At 37.9% G+C, this 16729-nt stretch overlaps 1 protein-coding gene across 1 annotated transcript; it reads left to right on the forward strand.

Annotated features, from left to right (window-relative positions):
• Window positions 1-787: 787 nt before the first annotated feature.
• LOC138015636 (integrin-linked protein kinase-like) lies at window positions 788-14056 on the forward strand. The gene is made up of 13 exons (XM_068862722.1): window positions 788-1001; window positions 1349-1514; window positions 4114-4209; window positions 5437-5533; window positions 5647-5694; window positions 5830-5859; window positions 6022-6110; window positions 8054-8163; window positions 8301-8422; window positions 8648-8769; window positions 10609-10708; window positions 11277-11407; window positions 13302-14056. Exons 1-13 carry the CDS (start codon window positions 913-915, stop codon window positions 13446-13448), a joined length of 1347 nt encoding a protein of 448 aa, XP_068718823.1. The 5' UTR covers window positions 788-912; the 3' UTR covers window positions 13449-14056.
• Window positions 14057-16729: the final 2673 nt, after the last annotated feature.

A 16729-nucleotide genomic window follows, 5' to 3' on the forward strand; every position in this document is an offset into this window, starting at 1 on the left:
TTTACATTTGCAGATCACCTGTCCTCTTACTACTTAAGTCGAAAACTACATCGCTATGCAATAAGGGGATTCAAAAGTTCCTGATATTAGGTTTTTAAATGTATGTTTTTTTTGGAAAGAGAAGGATTTTTCTGCTTATATGATGGTAGGTGTGGGTAGTTGAGGGTAAATGGACATTAGTAAAGTTAAATGAAGGTACAGCTATACATGAAGGTAAATGAACGTGAATGAAGGTAGATGATGGCGATTGGAGGTAGACTAAGCTAGATGAAGGTTAATAAAGGTAAATGAAGGTAGATGAATGTGAATAAAGGTAAATGAATTAAGGTAGATGAACGTGAATGAAGGTAAAGGACGGTAAATGAACGTGATTGAAGGTAGATGAAGGTATATGAGGGTAAATAAAGATGATTGAAGGTACATGAAAGTATATGAGGGTTAATGAATATGAATTAAGGTAATTGATGGTAAATGACCAGGAGTTAATGTATATTAATACGGATGATGATAAATTTTTATAAATGGAGGAAAATAGATATAGATGAAGGTAAATGTATATGGATGACTGAATACTGGTAAATTAAATAATTTAGTGTGTCTTACGTCGTTAGGGACTCGTGGTGGATATATACATGAGATCTTTGCCCCGAAAATCACATAATAGAAATCGGCCATAGTAATAGCCTCCTTGAGCCTCCTATCGCAGTAGTTCCTCCCGCCAGGAGTGTTGACGCTTTGCAACTCGTCAGCGGATTCCCATGAAACGCATTCCTAAAGTGATTTCAGCTCACCACCCAAAAACACTTGAGGTCTTGTGGCGTCCTAATCATGCGTATTGCGAGCTATTTCCGTTCCGTCAGTCCATTCAGCTCTTAATGTCTTTTTCTGGGGAAATTTGCGAGTGTTTAAGAAATGGAAGACATATTTTCGGCTTCGCGTGACGGGAACCTTCGATTTGTTAAAACATGGCTGGAAAATACTTCGAACGATCTCAATCAAGGGTAAGTTCAGCACCGTAAACAGTTGAAGTGACCTGAAAAATCTGTCACTTTTATTTACTTAATTGAAGAAAGCATAGTGAGTAATTCCTCGAAATGCGGCCGCTTCTTAATTGTTTTTTGAAGTGTTCGTAAAAGTTGTTTTCTGTCATCTTGTTACGTTGCTTGCAGGACTGACTTTAGCAGCCAGATACGTGAGTAGGCATAAAGTCGTCAGACAACAGCTGTTTATGTTTTTCGTACTTCAATATAATGGATCAATTGAACTTATAAAATGATGGAGTTTTTCACAAGACGTATGTTACTGGAATTTTAGAGATAAATCGACTGATCTTTTGATTTGGTTTTAGAGACGACCACGGCTTTACCCCGCTGTTGTGGTCAGCAAGGGAAGGCCAGATAGCTGTCTTCGATTTGCTGCTGTCGCGTGGCGCGCGTGTAACTGCCCTGAACAATGGAGGAGATAATGGATTGCATTTGGCTGCAAGCAAAGGAAATAAGGAAATTATACAACGGGTGAGGATATCTCAATGTATTAAAAGGGATCTGTAAGTTATTTACTCGGGGTTTCCATGTTGATAAATTTGGTCCATGAAATCTTGTATGCGTTCAAATGAAAAGATCATGATCTGATAAAACCGATAATGCTGAGTGTTTTTGCGATGTAAATTTAGATCGTGCTGAGCTATTTTCGACTTGCTTTGAAAGGAGTCAATTTATGTACAATACCAAGTAGCAAAAATGTCTTTTAATTTGTACAGGCCAGCAGTACACTGTAAGTTCGACATTGCCTGCAGTAGTAGTCTAGCTACGCCACGTCCCGCGGCAGGTTTAAAACACAGGTCACATTCAACGGGCCACCCAAGGCTGTGCTCTAAGGAAAATTTCACGGAGACCTTCGGGCTCCCAAGAATTTCAGGTGGGGTGCCCAGCCCTCTAAGTTGGTCACCCAAATTAATTAATTAATTGATTAATTATCTGAGATCAACAACGCAGCAAGATCTTCATCTGTCTCTCTCTCAACAAAACATTGCTGCTACTGCTCTGGTGATCGTCGAACTCGCTAGTGCAAGAAAAACCCGCAACCGATCAACTTTTTCACGCCATACTTGAAAAAGACGAAAAAGTAATGATTGCGGCAGGTTAATGTGAAGACGTTTAAGTGTAATACAGGTAAACCTTTTAGTTCGGTTGAAAATAAATTTTCAAAACGTGAATCAATGCCGCTTGATTCCCGTGGAGCTTTTGTGAAAACTGCCGTGAAACAATGAAACCACTGCGGCCCAAAAGCTATCAATTTTAATTTTTTGAGCAAGTCATCTTGATCTGGTCGAAAATCATCGCTACAGGACAAAACTAAAGTATTTTTTCCTTATATTATCAGTAAAATGTTTAGTGGAATGATCTTTTTTATGGATTCGGTCGAAGCGCCAGTCACAACGTTATTTGTTTAGGGCATGCAATGATTTGTCACGACACCAAAGACAACGCGGGATTGCTCTGTTTATAAAACAACAACAAATAACATGATATCTTTCCCTTTTTTTATTTCTTTATTTCATATACTGGGGAAAAACAACCGTAACCTAAACATATTTTAGCCAAGCAGGTGCAGCAGTGAAAAATCGTAAAAATATTAAATTTGCACAAACTGCGACTCCCGGGTTCATACAAAAGTAAATTGCTTTGCCGTCCGCGCTTTAGCGCTGTCAGAGCAGCGGTAACAACTCTTTTTTAAAAACTATTACCAAGAAATGCCAAACTCCACGTTCCAAATTTAAAGCTTCTTTTTGAGAAAGAATCGAAATTCGTGCGGCCATCGGCCGTCACGTGGAAAGAGATGTTACATGTGAAATCATGTTGAACGGCCTTTGAACTGATTGTTTCGTACGAAGAAAAAACCTTTTCTTAGAGGTTTCGTAAACTGTAACCACCAGCAAATTAAAATTTTTAGCCGCAGTATCTGCTCAAAATAGAATAAACGGGAGTGCCTGGCCGGGCGACCGGGTGATTTTTCTCACTCGCCCGAAGCCATATGTTAGTCGCCTCAGGCGACCGGGCGCCGTTAGAACACAGCCTTGGCCACCCGTTACAGGTCATTGTTTTACCTACACTAAAGCAACCCAAAACCTTCAAATTGGCTAACCTTAGGTCGAAACATCGTTTTTTTACCTAAGTTAAGCATCAGTAAAGGTTTTGTAATTAGTGACCTGTACTTAAACCTGTCAGTCTGGCTACACCTTACTGTCTTTGCATCATTTGATGTTACACAAGAGCAGTGGTTGAAGATAGTGCCCTCTCCCATTGCAAGGCACCTAATGTAGCTATGATGAATATGTGAAAGTTTTACATTTGAACTATCAGATGTGCAACAACTTTCTAAGAGAAAGACTGTTAAATAACAAAATTGAGACGTTTGCAAAGAAGCCTTAAAAAGCCTTTGCAAGTTTTTATCATATCCTCTAAGTAATGGTAATAGGACTGAGTCGAGTCCAATTCGGTTTGTATTCATTCAAGTGATAACAAAATCAGACGACCACACGGCAGGAGTCCGATTTGTTTATCACGAGTATGATGACAGACCAAACTGGACGACATAAAGCCCTCTTATCAAGTAATCGTAAAATTGCACTTTGCGAGAAAATGAGAGCCAAGTTATTAAAGACAGACTGAAAAAGGAGACGTAAATAGTTACTTATTGTTTAATGTCGCTCTGAAAAAAATAAAGAAAGAAGGTCCCAATTTAGCCTGGAGTCTGTACACTGTTTCTATGGTGATTGGGACCAAGGTTGTGATTGGTTGATTTAAACTAAAACTTTGAATGTTATTGGCTTATTGAACTGTTGATAACAATCTGTCCGATAACAACTTGGCGAGTGAATTAGTAGAAATAGGAGTTTTCTGAACCAATTGCAATCAAGGAAATTTTACTTTTATGATTAGGGTTGAAAGTGTGAAGGAGGCTATCATGGCTCTTCAACTGTTGATTTATCCTTTCCTTTATTAGAAAATGCCTTGTTTTTTCCTTCCCCAAAAGTCAGTTGTAATTTAATGAGATTATTGTTTTACCATATAATTGGAAATTTTTTACTTTCACACTTGTTTTCTAATGTAGTTGTTAAAACACAAATGTCCGGTCAATGGAGTTAACAAGCATGGTAATACTCCACTTCATTATGCTTGCTTCTGGAATTCTGAGGAATGTGCTGAGGTAAGATGGTTGCCCGATGATGGTTGGAAATGCCCAAGGCTATTAGAATTTGTATAGAAACTGAAGATTAAAACTCTGTATAACAATGGCAACATCTCAATGTAATTTTTAAGAAAAGGCAAAAAACTACTGGAAGTTTCCTCTCTCTGTTGAATTATTTTTGCACTAGTTGGGGTTTAAAGCCAGGCATGCAGTAAATATGTGCAGAGTATAAGATACTACTTCATGTAGCCATGAACAAGCGCTCCACAGTAGGAGCATTATGCTTCTTTTGGTCACACGACGTTCCTTTTCGGTAAGATCGAGGCCGGGTGGTTCAAAAGTCGATTAATGCTAATCCCAGATTAAAAATTAACCAAGAAGTTTATTTCTCTACTCCCAAATGCTGTTCGACGCTGATATTCGGATAAAATTTACATTAGTAGATGTCGATCTTGAAAAACAAAAATAAGCAAAAGAAACTTTAACCAAAAAGTTGAAAACATGAAACAAAAGTTTACGCTAATCCTGGATTAAGTTAATCGGCTTTCGAACAACCGGGCCCAGTTCGGTAACAGATGTTATGCTTGGTGCAGACTTGAATGGAAAAATAATGCCCAATGTTCACCCATGAAGTAACAAGTTAAGCCTGGTTTTCACTAGTGACGCAAGCGCAATTGCAAGCATAAGAGCACTTATTTCACAGTGAAAATGGGGTTGACACAAGCACAAGCACAAGTGCTTATGCTAGCATCGCCATCCGCTTGCATCCTGTGAAAAAGAAACGCAGCATAAGCACAAGGAAATTTGTTGTGTCTGGCCAATTAAAACACTTGTTCTAGATTCCTTGTGTCTGAACATTTGAACAAAATGGTGGTTGCTGTGGTTTCAACCAGGCTTTAACAAAGGAAACTAAAGTGGAAATAAGGCGATTGTAAGTTGGTGTGTAAAGCATTCCCTAAATCACTAGAATCAAGTGATTTTTGTTCGATCAGTACTCAATCCACATTAAATTTAAAATTTGTATCCATTTTTCCAAGAAAAGTTGACATACGCTGTAAGGCTTGATGACCCCCTGGCTAAAAGCTTGGACCGAGGGACATATTGATCGAGAATGTTGGCTGTTTTAACGTTTAATTATGTCTCCTTCCTAGTTGTTTTGTAATAGGTTTGTCATGTTATTTAGTGGAGTCGGTATATCACTTTTGTGGAATAAATTCAGTTAACAGTTTTGAAATTTGTTTACAGGAACTTGTAAAGAGGGGTGGCTTGGTGTCACAGTGCAATAAGTATGGAGAAACTCCACTTGACAAGTGTAAACCTTACCTTGCAGAAATCTTAAGAGGTAGGGAGATTTTTTGAGAGAATAGTATGTGCTGTAGCCTTTTTTCTTTCTATTTTAGTTGTTAAGTTATTGCTCTCAGTGAACAAAGTGTGTAACCTGAATTTTTTCATCAGACTTGGCAGCACAACTTGGACAAGATCTAAAGAGAATACCTTACAAAGGTAATCAGATTTTAAAAGTGCATCTTGCAACAAAAGCCTTGTAATACAGTTCTTCATTTTTAAAGAATAATAAAGCAAAGATAAATCAATCAATAATTATTCAGCAGTATAATAAAAGTATTTTTATTGTTTTAGATTATCATTCAAAGATTGGAAAGAAAGATGGTGAGCAATAATATTTCTTTGTCATTCAGTTTTGACACTCTGCCATTTTAAAAAGTGGCACCATGTAAAAATGATGGCATGAAATAAAGTCAGTTGAGTTTTTAAACAATGTTGCAATATTTATTCAGTTATTTTTTGTTTTCACTTTTAACTGTTTTGCAGATTTGCGTGATATCAAGTCCAGACTTTCATGGATTCAGCCATCTGAAATTGATTTGACAAACAAGATTGGCAAAACTGTAACTGGGGAGGTAACAAAACGAACTGTGTTTACTATTTTATTATGTATTTGTTGGGTTAATAATCAATCTGTAAAAAAATATTACTAGTAACTGTAAAATTTAATTAATCTCAACCAACTCCAAGGACCTTTCCAAATCTTATTTTTTCTGTTTTATGTGTCCACTAGGTATAGCCTAGAAAAATAGTGAGTCAGTAAACAAGGACTTTGTCCTGGAAAAATAATATTGACTCTCCAACTCTCAAACTGTTCCTCCTTTCCTCTTGACATACCTTGGCCACCTTTTCTTCTGTTGATAAGACTGTATTTACTTGGAGTCAGTGGTGTTGTGGTTGTTTGTGAGAGTTAAGAAACATGGCTGAGGGCTAGAGCAAAGTTTGTTGCATAAGACATTGTCTGTTACATAATTATATTTATTATATGGAGGAGAGTGTTTTACTGAGAACTAAACCACTCGTAGATTCCATACGCCACTACATCCGGGACCCGAGTGGCGTATTTTCCGTATGTCACCTTTGTGAGTGTCGTATCGTTCAATGACGTCACGATTCCCGCCTTTTTTTCCCGCCTTTTTTATAAAGCCCAGCCGTATTTGTAAAACTTGACTACTTTGAAACACAATAAAATCGGAATTTATCAATATTTAGTCTCCATATAATAAAAAGAACATTACACGTTGGCTCAAAGAAAGGAATTTTATGTTCTCGTGGCAAGAACAATATCTCACGAGTGAGCGAAGCGAACGAGTGAGATATTGTTCTTGCCACTCGAACATAAAATTCATATCTTCTCGCCACCGTGTAATATCCTCTATGTATTTCCTGTTGTATACGGTATTTACCCGTGTATAGGTCGATCCCATGTATATGTCGACCCCCCCATTTTTGATGGCAAAAACGCAATTTCTTAATTTCTTCGTCAAATGTTCATGGGACACTAATCTTGTATTCTTCGATTTCTGGAAATGTGGATACACAAAAAAATCAGGGCCTCAAGCACTTAATAGTTTTGTTGTTCGGCAGCTGTTGTATATGCGGGCGTTTTGTCCTTGAGTTTCGAAAAAGTTCTCTGAAAATCGAACATGTAAACCTCCAACTCACCTGTTTCGTTGTTCAAGGATAAAGGGCTTTAGAGGATAAGCACAATGCAACATCACAGAAGCAGGAGTCAATCTTTGAAAATAACTTGCGAACGATGCGAAAATGTGCAAGGTTTAATTGGTCCTTGACTTACAATTTCTCAAATGACAAACAAAACAAAACTCATAAACCAAACAATACGAAGTTTGCAAAAGCATTTAAATCTGCCAGGTTTGTATAAATAATAAAGAACAATCATTACCAACCAGCATTTTCACGCAAACACGAGTGACGATACTTGCACGCAAACACGAGGTATTGCGCCAGGTTACTAAGCCATTGAACGATCGTGTGTTATTCGAAGAAACAGAAATGCCTTATATAGGTTTCCGCCTTTGGAAAACGAAAATTTCCAGTGTCTATTTCTTATTTGTGCTTGTGAGTATCTTCAACATTTACAGTTGAACTGGAATTGCTTACCCTGTACATTCGTTTTGAAGTCTTTTGTCATTCATTTTGAAGTCTTTTACAATGTACGTCGGCTTTTGTCCATTGCGTTTGTTATGCCCAAGACAACATTATTATGTTAATTTTGAATAAATTACTTAGCTGGAACTTGGCTCAAAATCTTTGACCCGTGTATAAGTCGAGGGCGATTTTTGGAGCTTCTTTTGAGGCCATAAAAGATCGACTTATACACGGGTAAATACGGTATGTACCAACTTGTTGGCACCTCCCTCTCCACTATGTGTGATTAAATTACTGGCACTCTTCCAAGTAGTTCCCTTCGATCAAGTGGTACATGTTAGTTACGAGGCTACTGCCTTAAGTCTTCCACACATTTTAATGTTGGTTTTATTTCTTTTCATTTCAGATGTGGAAAGGAAAATGGAATGACATCCACATTGTTGGCAAGAAACTTGCAATAAAAATTGTAAACAAAAGAATATCCAGAGATTTTAGTGAGGAATACTCCAAATTGAGGTTTGTAGATTTCAAATTTTTAATTATGATTGTTATTTGTTGTTACAATAAGTTTTTTCCTTTGTGACTCAACCATTCTACCTAAGTTTTTGATACATTTATTTCTTACTCGAGTTCTTCTTTGCCATTATTTTCAGAATATTTTCACATCCCAATGTCTTACCAGTGATTGGTGCAGTAAATGACTCCCAAACCTTGATAGTTCTGTCACAGTATCTGCCATTTGGCTCTCTTTACAATGTATTACACGAAGGAACAGGTTTGTAGATAATAAGCAGTGCTTCAGACAAACAGTAAACCACATGTAAATTCATTGAATACTCATCAAAAGAAAGTTCTGCTCATAGCACAATGTCGACAGGGTTTGTGACAATCATGTAATATCTATTTGCATTGATATACTGTAGCTGTAGATAATGCTTATCAGTCTTTTGTGAGAAAGAAATCCTCTTGAAGGTGCTTAATTTCAAACATTTTTCCGTAGGTATCATTGTTGATCATGAGCAGGGTATGAAATTTGCATTGGATATTGCAAAGGGAATGGAATATCTTCATTCTTTAGAGCAACTTATTCCACGACTATACTTAAAAAGTACACATATCATGGTTAGTATTGAAGTCAGTGGGTTTTTTTGTTGAAAAGTACATGACAATAAGCAGTTATTGGATGAGGTTGAGCATGATAGTGAGAATTATCAAGGCCGAGGTTTGTGTTATCTGCCGAAGCCGAAGGCTGAGGCGGATAACACAAACCGAGGCCTTGATAATTTCGCTATCATGTGAAAACCGAATCCAATAATTGTTTTATTATACAATTATAAATGTAGAAGGGTTGAGACATTTCACAGAACAACAACAAAGTAAGCCATGCAATGACACGTTTCAGTGTAAACATCTTTATTAATGACAGCCGTGAATTACATGTAAAGCGGAATTCAAAAGGTTTACAGAAAGGATTTAAGCCTAAAACATCTGAAAACGTTTCAGGAAAAACTGAATCGAACTGAAACTTTTGAACAAAATTCTAAAGTTAAGTTGTACGGTCTTATGAAAAATGTTCCCGATATCGAGATGTAAACAACACTTCATTGTCTGCAAAAACGCGTCATACCTACATGCATAAATGCCAGTGTCTGTAGATGTGACGCGATGACACAGCGCCATCTAGAATTAGCGGGGTGCTTTTAGCCAATCAAAATTGAGATAGCATCAGCATTGTATAATAATAATTATTATTAGTATAAACACACAGGTGATTATACAAAATCGCACGCTCTCGTTGGCTCGCTATCTCGGATTATCAGCCGATAATCACCTCGACGGACAAAATGGCTGCCAGTAGTCGTTTTGCCACTGTAAGTGAAGATGATTTTGCATTGAAATTTTTTTTTTCTCTTTTTTGAAATAATCACCTGTGTATTTATACTAAAACAATTATTATTACTCTGTGATTTACAGTAATGAGTAATCAACTAACTAGGAGTTCATGTGGTTTTCCTATGCCTAAATTCAAATTAAATTTTTCCACTGGTAAATACAACAACATTGAAGCTAAGTAATAGTAAATTTCACTGTGGTAATGTCTCAATCCGATCTAGCCAAGCATTAGTGTTCTACTAATTAGGGAGACTGTAAACCAAAAACTACAAGCTAAAGTCCAGGATAAAAACTTCTGAGAGCAGACTACGATAATCAACAAACTCAACCCCCATACAACATTGAGTTAGGAGTCAAACCTGTGTCACATTGATGAAAAGGGAGTGCTTTCACTCACTACTGTGACACCTTTCTCCCCAAGCTAGACTCCAGGTTGTAATATTATTATTTGTAACCTCAAAATTTTTCCTTTATCAAAAGTTAAATATGGTGTATCATATAATTCATATTCCTTTGCTGCTCTAGATTTTACTTTTTGGTGTACCCCATAGGATATGTAAGAGAAAGATGCTGGCAATTGTTTGTCCCATGCCGAGGCAGTTTTAGGCATAGGCCTATAGACCCAGTTGAGTAATTCCCAATCTGAAGGAAAAAAACAATGGTTGTTCTCTCCCTTTAGAGAAATGTTTACCTTTCAAATGCAAAACAAATTTGTTGTTTGGTCCTCCAGATTGGGAATTAACTGAAAGGGGTCTATACCTTCGATGATGTCATAAACTACTTTGCATTATAGTTTTGAAAGAACTTTGCGAATGTAAATTACTTCTTGATATCATTGAAGGAATAGACCCATACCTCTCACTAGCTCAGCTATGGGACAAATAAATGCCAGCTTTGTTACACTCTCGTGCCTCCTTAGGCCTATTAAAAGTAAAGTCTAGAGAAGCAAAAGTAAAATATATATGTTAGATATTTCACTTTTGAAATGTGCACTTTGAAAGAAATAATATTATTATTGTGAAGCATTCTGCATGTTTATCAGTATATGATTGGACTATTCGTCAATAGATTGATGATGATCTCACTGCAAGAATCAGCATGGCTGATTACAGATTTTCCTTCATGAATCTAAGCAAAATAGAAAGTCCAAACTGGATGGCTCCAGAAGGTAAATTTTTTATTACATGTAGATTTGCAGTAATGTCATAGTTTTTGAAACGTTGGTTACCACAGACTTTTTTCTAAAGCCAACATAAACTGCATAGAGTGCCTTAACAGAAAAAAACTCTTGCCATTTTCTTCTCTGCACAAGCCTCTCCCACTCCCAGGGGCAGAGAAGGGTGGCTGGAGTGAATTTTTCACTTCAAAATAAACTGATGAGGCTTCTCACAAAAAGATTCAAATTTAAAACCCCACCTGAAATGAGACCTTTCTAACCATGTCTTAAGCCCCTTTTTGTCCCTGAAAGAAAACTCTGAGGAGACAAAATTGTAAAAAAAAAAACGCTATATACAAGTAATATGCACAACAAATGAAGCTGCTGCAATCACTTTCACAAGCTATCCTAAAAGAGGCCTTGACGACTGAAAATATGATATTTTGTTCTGGACATCCTAAGTGAAACCAAGCAGAATTTAATTCTGTGTGCTGTGTACTGTAAAGCGACCAATAGCTTTGTGAACCACTTACCCAACTCCCAACGCACACTCATTCCTAATTTAATGAATCATTCTTAGTTTTACAGAAAAGCCCTGAGGAGGTCGATCAGCGTTCGGCTGACATGTGGAGTTATGCCATGCTCCTGTGGGAGCTTGTAACAAGAGAAGTTCCCTTTGGGCATCTCTCACCAATGGAAGTTGGCATGAAGGTTGGTCGTCTTCAAGTATAGAAAATGCAAAATATTAGTTTTTTCGTCTTTTAATAATGTTAAGGTCCTGGAAGAGAATCAAGCCAGTTGGCTAGATCAAAGAGAAATAATTAATTACTGCATAAGCGTACGAGCACATTCAGACCTGGGAGGAGGAGATCTTCTCGCCCAAAAAAGTTCACGATGCCCAAATTTTTAAGTGTTGAGAAAATCTAGATTTAAACAGACTTGAATTGCAAGGAAAGCAAAAAGCTTCACAGTTCTCACATCTTCTGAAATAGTTAAAATTGTGAAAAACGTTTTTCAAACATCTTATGTTCCAATGGCCTTTATTGGCACGTCCACTCAATCTTGTGAAAATTGTAAAATATCAATAACCCATTGACTCCCAGGGGTTCCCCATTGACGAGTAAAATCGTCTGGCGTTAGACAGAGTAAAATATACTAAGTCTGGCCGGTTTGGGCGTCAAAGGGTTTTAAAACAAAAAGTGCTCCATTCCGATCTTATCTATGTTGTTGGCAATTACTTTGTTGCCACAAGAGCGCTCAATGCACACGATAGGGAGGCTATTTAGCCTATTTTGCCCAATTGTGGTTGGTCTATAAGTCGTAGGTACTTCATGCATCCCTTATTATAGTGTATTTCAATAATTATTACAAGTTATACCCACGCGTACCGCGCATATACCCTTGCATTCCCCTATAATTATACCTTTGTTTACTCCTATGTACCCATGTCCCCTAAACTTGCGCTCCGCTGAGCATGATGTTGCAGGGATGACGGCTAAAACGGACCTGACATTTGAGAACTATGGGGTCATTTCATAGAGACTGTTTTCGTTTTCGATAATTCGTGGATGAATTTGTCCACATGTGCTGCCTGAAATTGGCTGAATAGGCGTCTGTCTTAAGTAGCTCCCTGTCGAGGTTATAGTTCTTGGCAACCAGGTCAAAGCTATCATTGGTGGGCGAGTCACTTGGGTGATGTCACTCAACGCGCAAAGACCATCTTGTTCATTTCCACTGAATCAATTCTCAATCTCGGCCATTTGACCTTATCCAGAGAGGTGTAAAAGGTGTTTTTTGCGGTGTTGGTGAGTGTGAACTGCGGCAAACGCCAGAGATAAGCAGATCGGCAGCAAAGCCATTCAAACGTCCTCAATATGGACCTTTGGTCGTATTGAAGAAGTGAAGTGTTAAATTAGCAAAATTATTTCTAAATCCACCGCTTTGCCGCTTTGTTTTGGAAGTAAATAGAGTTGAAGTTGAAGTTGAAGTTATTTTTGCTGTCAAACTCAATCAGCTTCATCGTCGGAGACCCAGGGGCAGTCAGTCGGGGCAGGAGAAAAAAGCAATGAAAGTTTTCAAGAACAGGTAGTTCTCCTGCCCCAACGGACTGGCCCTGGGTCTCCGAGGATTAATCAGCCTGGACCGCACCATACATTGAATACTAACCGACAAAGGTTGGATTTGAGATTAAACATCGTTTTAGGCCTAATTAGGCCTAAAAAGTTATTGCTCCTAATCTCAGTCTTAATCTGAATCCTAATCTTAATCTCAATGAATTAGGAGTAATAACGTTTTAGGTCTAATTAGGCCTACAGCGATATTTAATCTCAAATCCAACCTTTGTCGGTTAGTATTCAATGTATGGTGGGGTCATACATGGTGTATTGGTGCTTCGTTTCGCTGTTTCGGTGTTTAGTAATGCCCCTTTTGAGCTTCACTGTAACTTCTTAAATGCAGTGATACTTTTTTTTTCAACATCATTCATATCAGCAGCCCATTACATTTCATGTCAAGACCTAGAAAAAACAATTCAGGGTGTTCATTATTTCTGATTTTTATGGGACAATTAAACCTCACAATGACCTTGTGTATCAATTTGTCATAGGTTGCGTTAGAAGGTTTGCGACCATCTGTTCCTCCTGGGGTGTCTTCACAAATGGCAAAGCTGGTTTCAATTTGTTGGAATAATGACCCGACTAAACGACCACGATTTGACCAGATTCTTCCAATTCTAGGGAAAATGGCACAGTGAAAAAGAGGTCTTTTGAAAGTAAAATATTTCCCAGTGTTACAGTATATAAAGCGGTTCTAAAGGATATTTTTTCCAAATAGCTATTATATGGATAGTTATGCCTGTACCTTTGAGCCCGACCCATTCGAGCATTAAACACCTTAAGAGTGCCATGAAAGGTATTTTCCTCATGCAATTATGTTTATCCATCTTATTGCTGCTATCTAGTTATGGAATCAAACCAGATGCCTTTTTCGCATGTTTGCGTGACATTTCAGTTATGATAATGTTGCAATCTAAACCAGGCTATAATGCAGATGTGTCAGGTGTTTTTAATACCAGTTTTTCAACTATAAGTTATTTTTATATGAACTGTTATAAGATGTTACAGATTTTGTACAAACCAACAAGAAGAGATTTAAAGAGCTTTAGTATCTATTCAAATGGGTGAATTAACTAGGATAGTTTGTTACTATAAGAATATTACCATAGTCTTCAATTGAAATGTAAAAGAATTTCCACCACTTTAATGATCTTTAAGTCGAGTGAAGTGATACTGGAAAAATTTCATTCGTACAGATTCTTAGATTAGATGCACAGGGCAATAAAATGAAGCAACTTAATTTGAATGAAGTATGAAGTATAAGAGTCAGAAGAGCGAGGTAGTTGTGGGCTCTCTTCTCTACTCTTTAAATGCCGTACTCTCTGTCATTGTGGAGTCATCATGTAGGGTGGTTTGACAAGGAAGAAAAGTAGAACGCTTCCAAACCTTGTCGATCAAATTACCAGAATACATTTGTGTTTGGATTAAAAAGCCATGTAGAGGTCAAGCTTAAAGTGGTACTATGATAAAAAAATCACTTCCATTTTTCGTCAGATTTTGAAAGTGTGTTTGCTTAACTCTTGGCTGGCAAAATTTTGAGCTTTGATTTTTGTCCAAAGGCAGTTTACTTTTAGTGTAAGTTTTGGATTTCACGGTCCGCCATTACTCACGTTCAAAACTGACCGACTGGACCCCAGAGGGTTGGCTTTTGGGAATAGTGACGTCATGCATTCCATAACTTAAAATTTCAGCGTGTAAACGCAGTTTAATATGTACGCAAAACACGAGTTTAAAATCTGAAAGCCGGAAACTCCCGTGCTAAGTCAGTAGCGTACAAACGCATTGCATTCTTAAAGTGCCTATCACCTCAACACACTTTTCCAATGTATTTATTCTCCGAAATCATCCCAAATACATCCATAGTGATGTTTTTCGAGCATTTAGATTGAAATTTCACTCTTTCATTGGCTTTGAAAAACGGGAAAAGTGGTCATACCGTGATTAATAACCGATCAATGAAAGGGAATGGGTTCGATACCGGGTTGACGTCACTAATTTGCATCGCTGTTTTCAAAGAACCTCAATGCAAATTAATTTGTGACGTCAACCCGGTATCGAACCCATTCTCCTTCGTTGTTCGGTTATGGATCAAAGTATGATCACTTCCCGTTTTTGAAAGCCAATAAAAAAGTGTAATTTCAATCAAAAGGTTCTATAAACAACACGATGTATTTGGGACGATTTCGGAGAATAAATAAGTGGAAAAGTGTGTTGAGGTGATAGGCACTTTAAACTAGGGAGTCTTTGACGTCATTTTTTCCTCGATCCAGCTCTCTCAAGATTTTAAAGTTAGTAATGGCGGACCATTAAATAGGAAAATTCCAGTTAAAATAAACAACAGTCTTTTTGAACTTGGGACAGCTAGTGTTTAGTTAACATCGTTTTGAAATCCAAAGGAAAATAAGATTTGATTTTTTGATCATAGTACCACTTAAACAATGTTTAAGGCATATTAGGCCATTTCCAAGTTCACGTCTGCCTCCTCTTCAAAGCGAGTCTAGGTGCAAAGTTTTTGTGATGGTAATTAGTTCTACTTTACATATGAATGAAAACTAATTTTCAAAAAAAAAAACTTCGCACCTAGACTCGCTTTGAAGAGGAGGCAGACGTGAACTCGGAAATGGCCTATTCGCAGCTAGCTCAAATTCAGGTAATTATGGACATCTCTATTCAAAATAAATTAATTTGCAAGAGCAACGTAAAGCCGAATTGACCATTTGTCCTGAACGGGCTTGTCACATAATTTCTTCTCACTGTACGTAGTCTGCATCTGTGATGCAGGCAACTCTTGTTATCATCATCGGTCGCCACATAGCAGTCCATGGCCAGTTCTGAGTCTTCAATGATAAAAATTAACAATGGATACCCCCAATCGATAGTCGGCCAACAATACACTAACAGTGTACCAGCAATGGGCCAACAGATTACGTACAGAATACATTTCCGAGGTTTTTTTCGTTTTTCTTTATTTCCGGCATTCACTCGAAAAATCAGAGCAAACCTTCTCAATATAAGTGAGATTCTGAGCAGTGTGCACCACCATACGACAATAATATTTATTGTTTGGGTCGACCATTCCTGGAATGTAAATTGTTTAAGAATGCCTTCAGCAACTCAAGGTGAATTCCGAAGGTGCAAAGTACTCGTTTCAATCCCTTCCTATTCCGTTTTTTTTTATTCTCGTTCTAAGAAATGACTTGTTTCCACAGAGATGGGCTCCTAAAACAGATCCCTAACCCTAACCTTGGAGCGAATTGGACCAGACAAAGGCAACTGCTGGGATAATTTTAATAATTACAGTGTGGGGAAGGTAGCAACTTTGGTTTTTTAATTCAAATTAATATGCCAACCACAGGAGCCAATGAGGCTCTGATAGGTACATTAATGGAACTATGATAATCCCGCATTGGATATCCTTCGGGAATCGGTACCCAGCCCAGATCTTTTTCGGTTTTCTCAGAATCGAGGCAGATGTGCCGGGCGCTTTGAGCGGGAAAAAACCCGGGAGCCTGTCGCAATGCCTCCCGAAGGGGAAAAAATGTAAGTAATCTCGTTTTAAAGCGTCGTCAACTCCATTTTGCTAATGCACTAGGCCTAGTTTTTGCCACAAACCAGTAAGCAGATTGTTCAGAGACGTTTTGTGTTGAAAAGGCCTACGCCGCTCTTCTTTTGAAGGGAAATTTCGTCATTCACTGACCACAAGTCAAGTATTTGGTAATGCACCAGTCAATCCCAGCAGTGCCCATCCCCCCCTCCCCGGGCATTAGCATTTTTTGTAAAAAAATGGCAAATTTCCCGGGGTGGGGACGAAGAAAGAGAGCAAATGCCCCGCCTCCGGGATCGTCGCCTTCCAATAGGCGCCTGTATTCGCAGGCTGGTTTGTCTGTCAAGAAATGATCTTTCATCGCATTTCACGCTC

Source organism: Montipora capricornis, chromosome 9 (genome assembly GCF_036669925.1).
Source record: "Montipora capricornis isolate CH-2021 chromosome 9, ASM3666992v2, whole genome shotgun sequence".
Classification (NCBI taxonomy): domain Eukaryota; kingdom Metazoa; phylum Cnidaria; class Anthozoa; order Scleractinia; family Acroporidae; genus Montipora; species Montipora capricornis.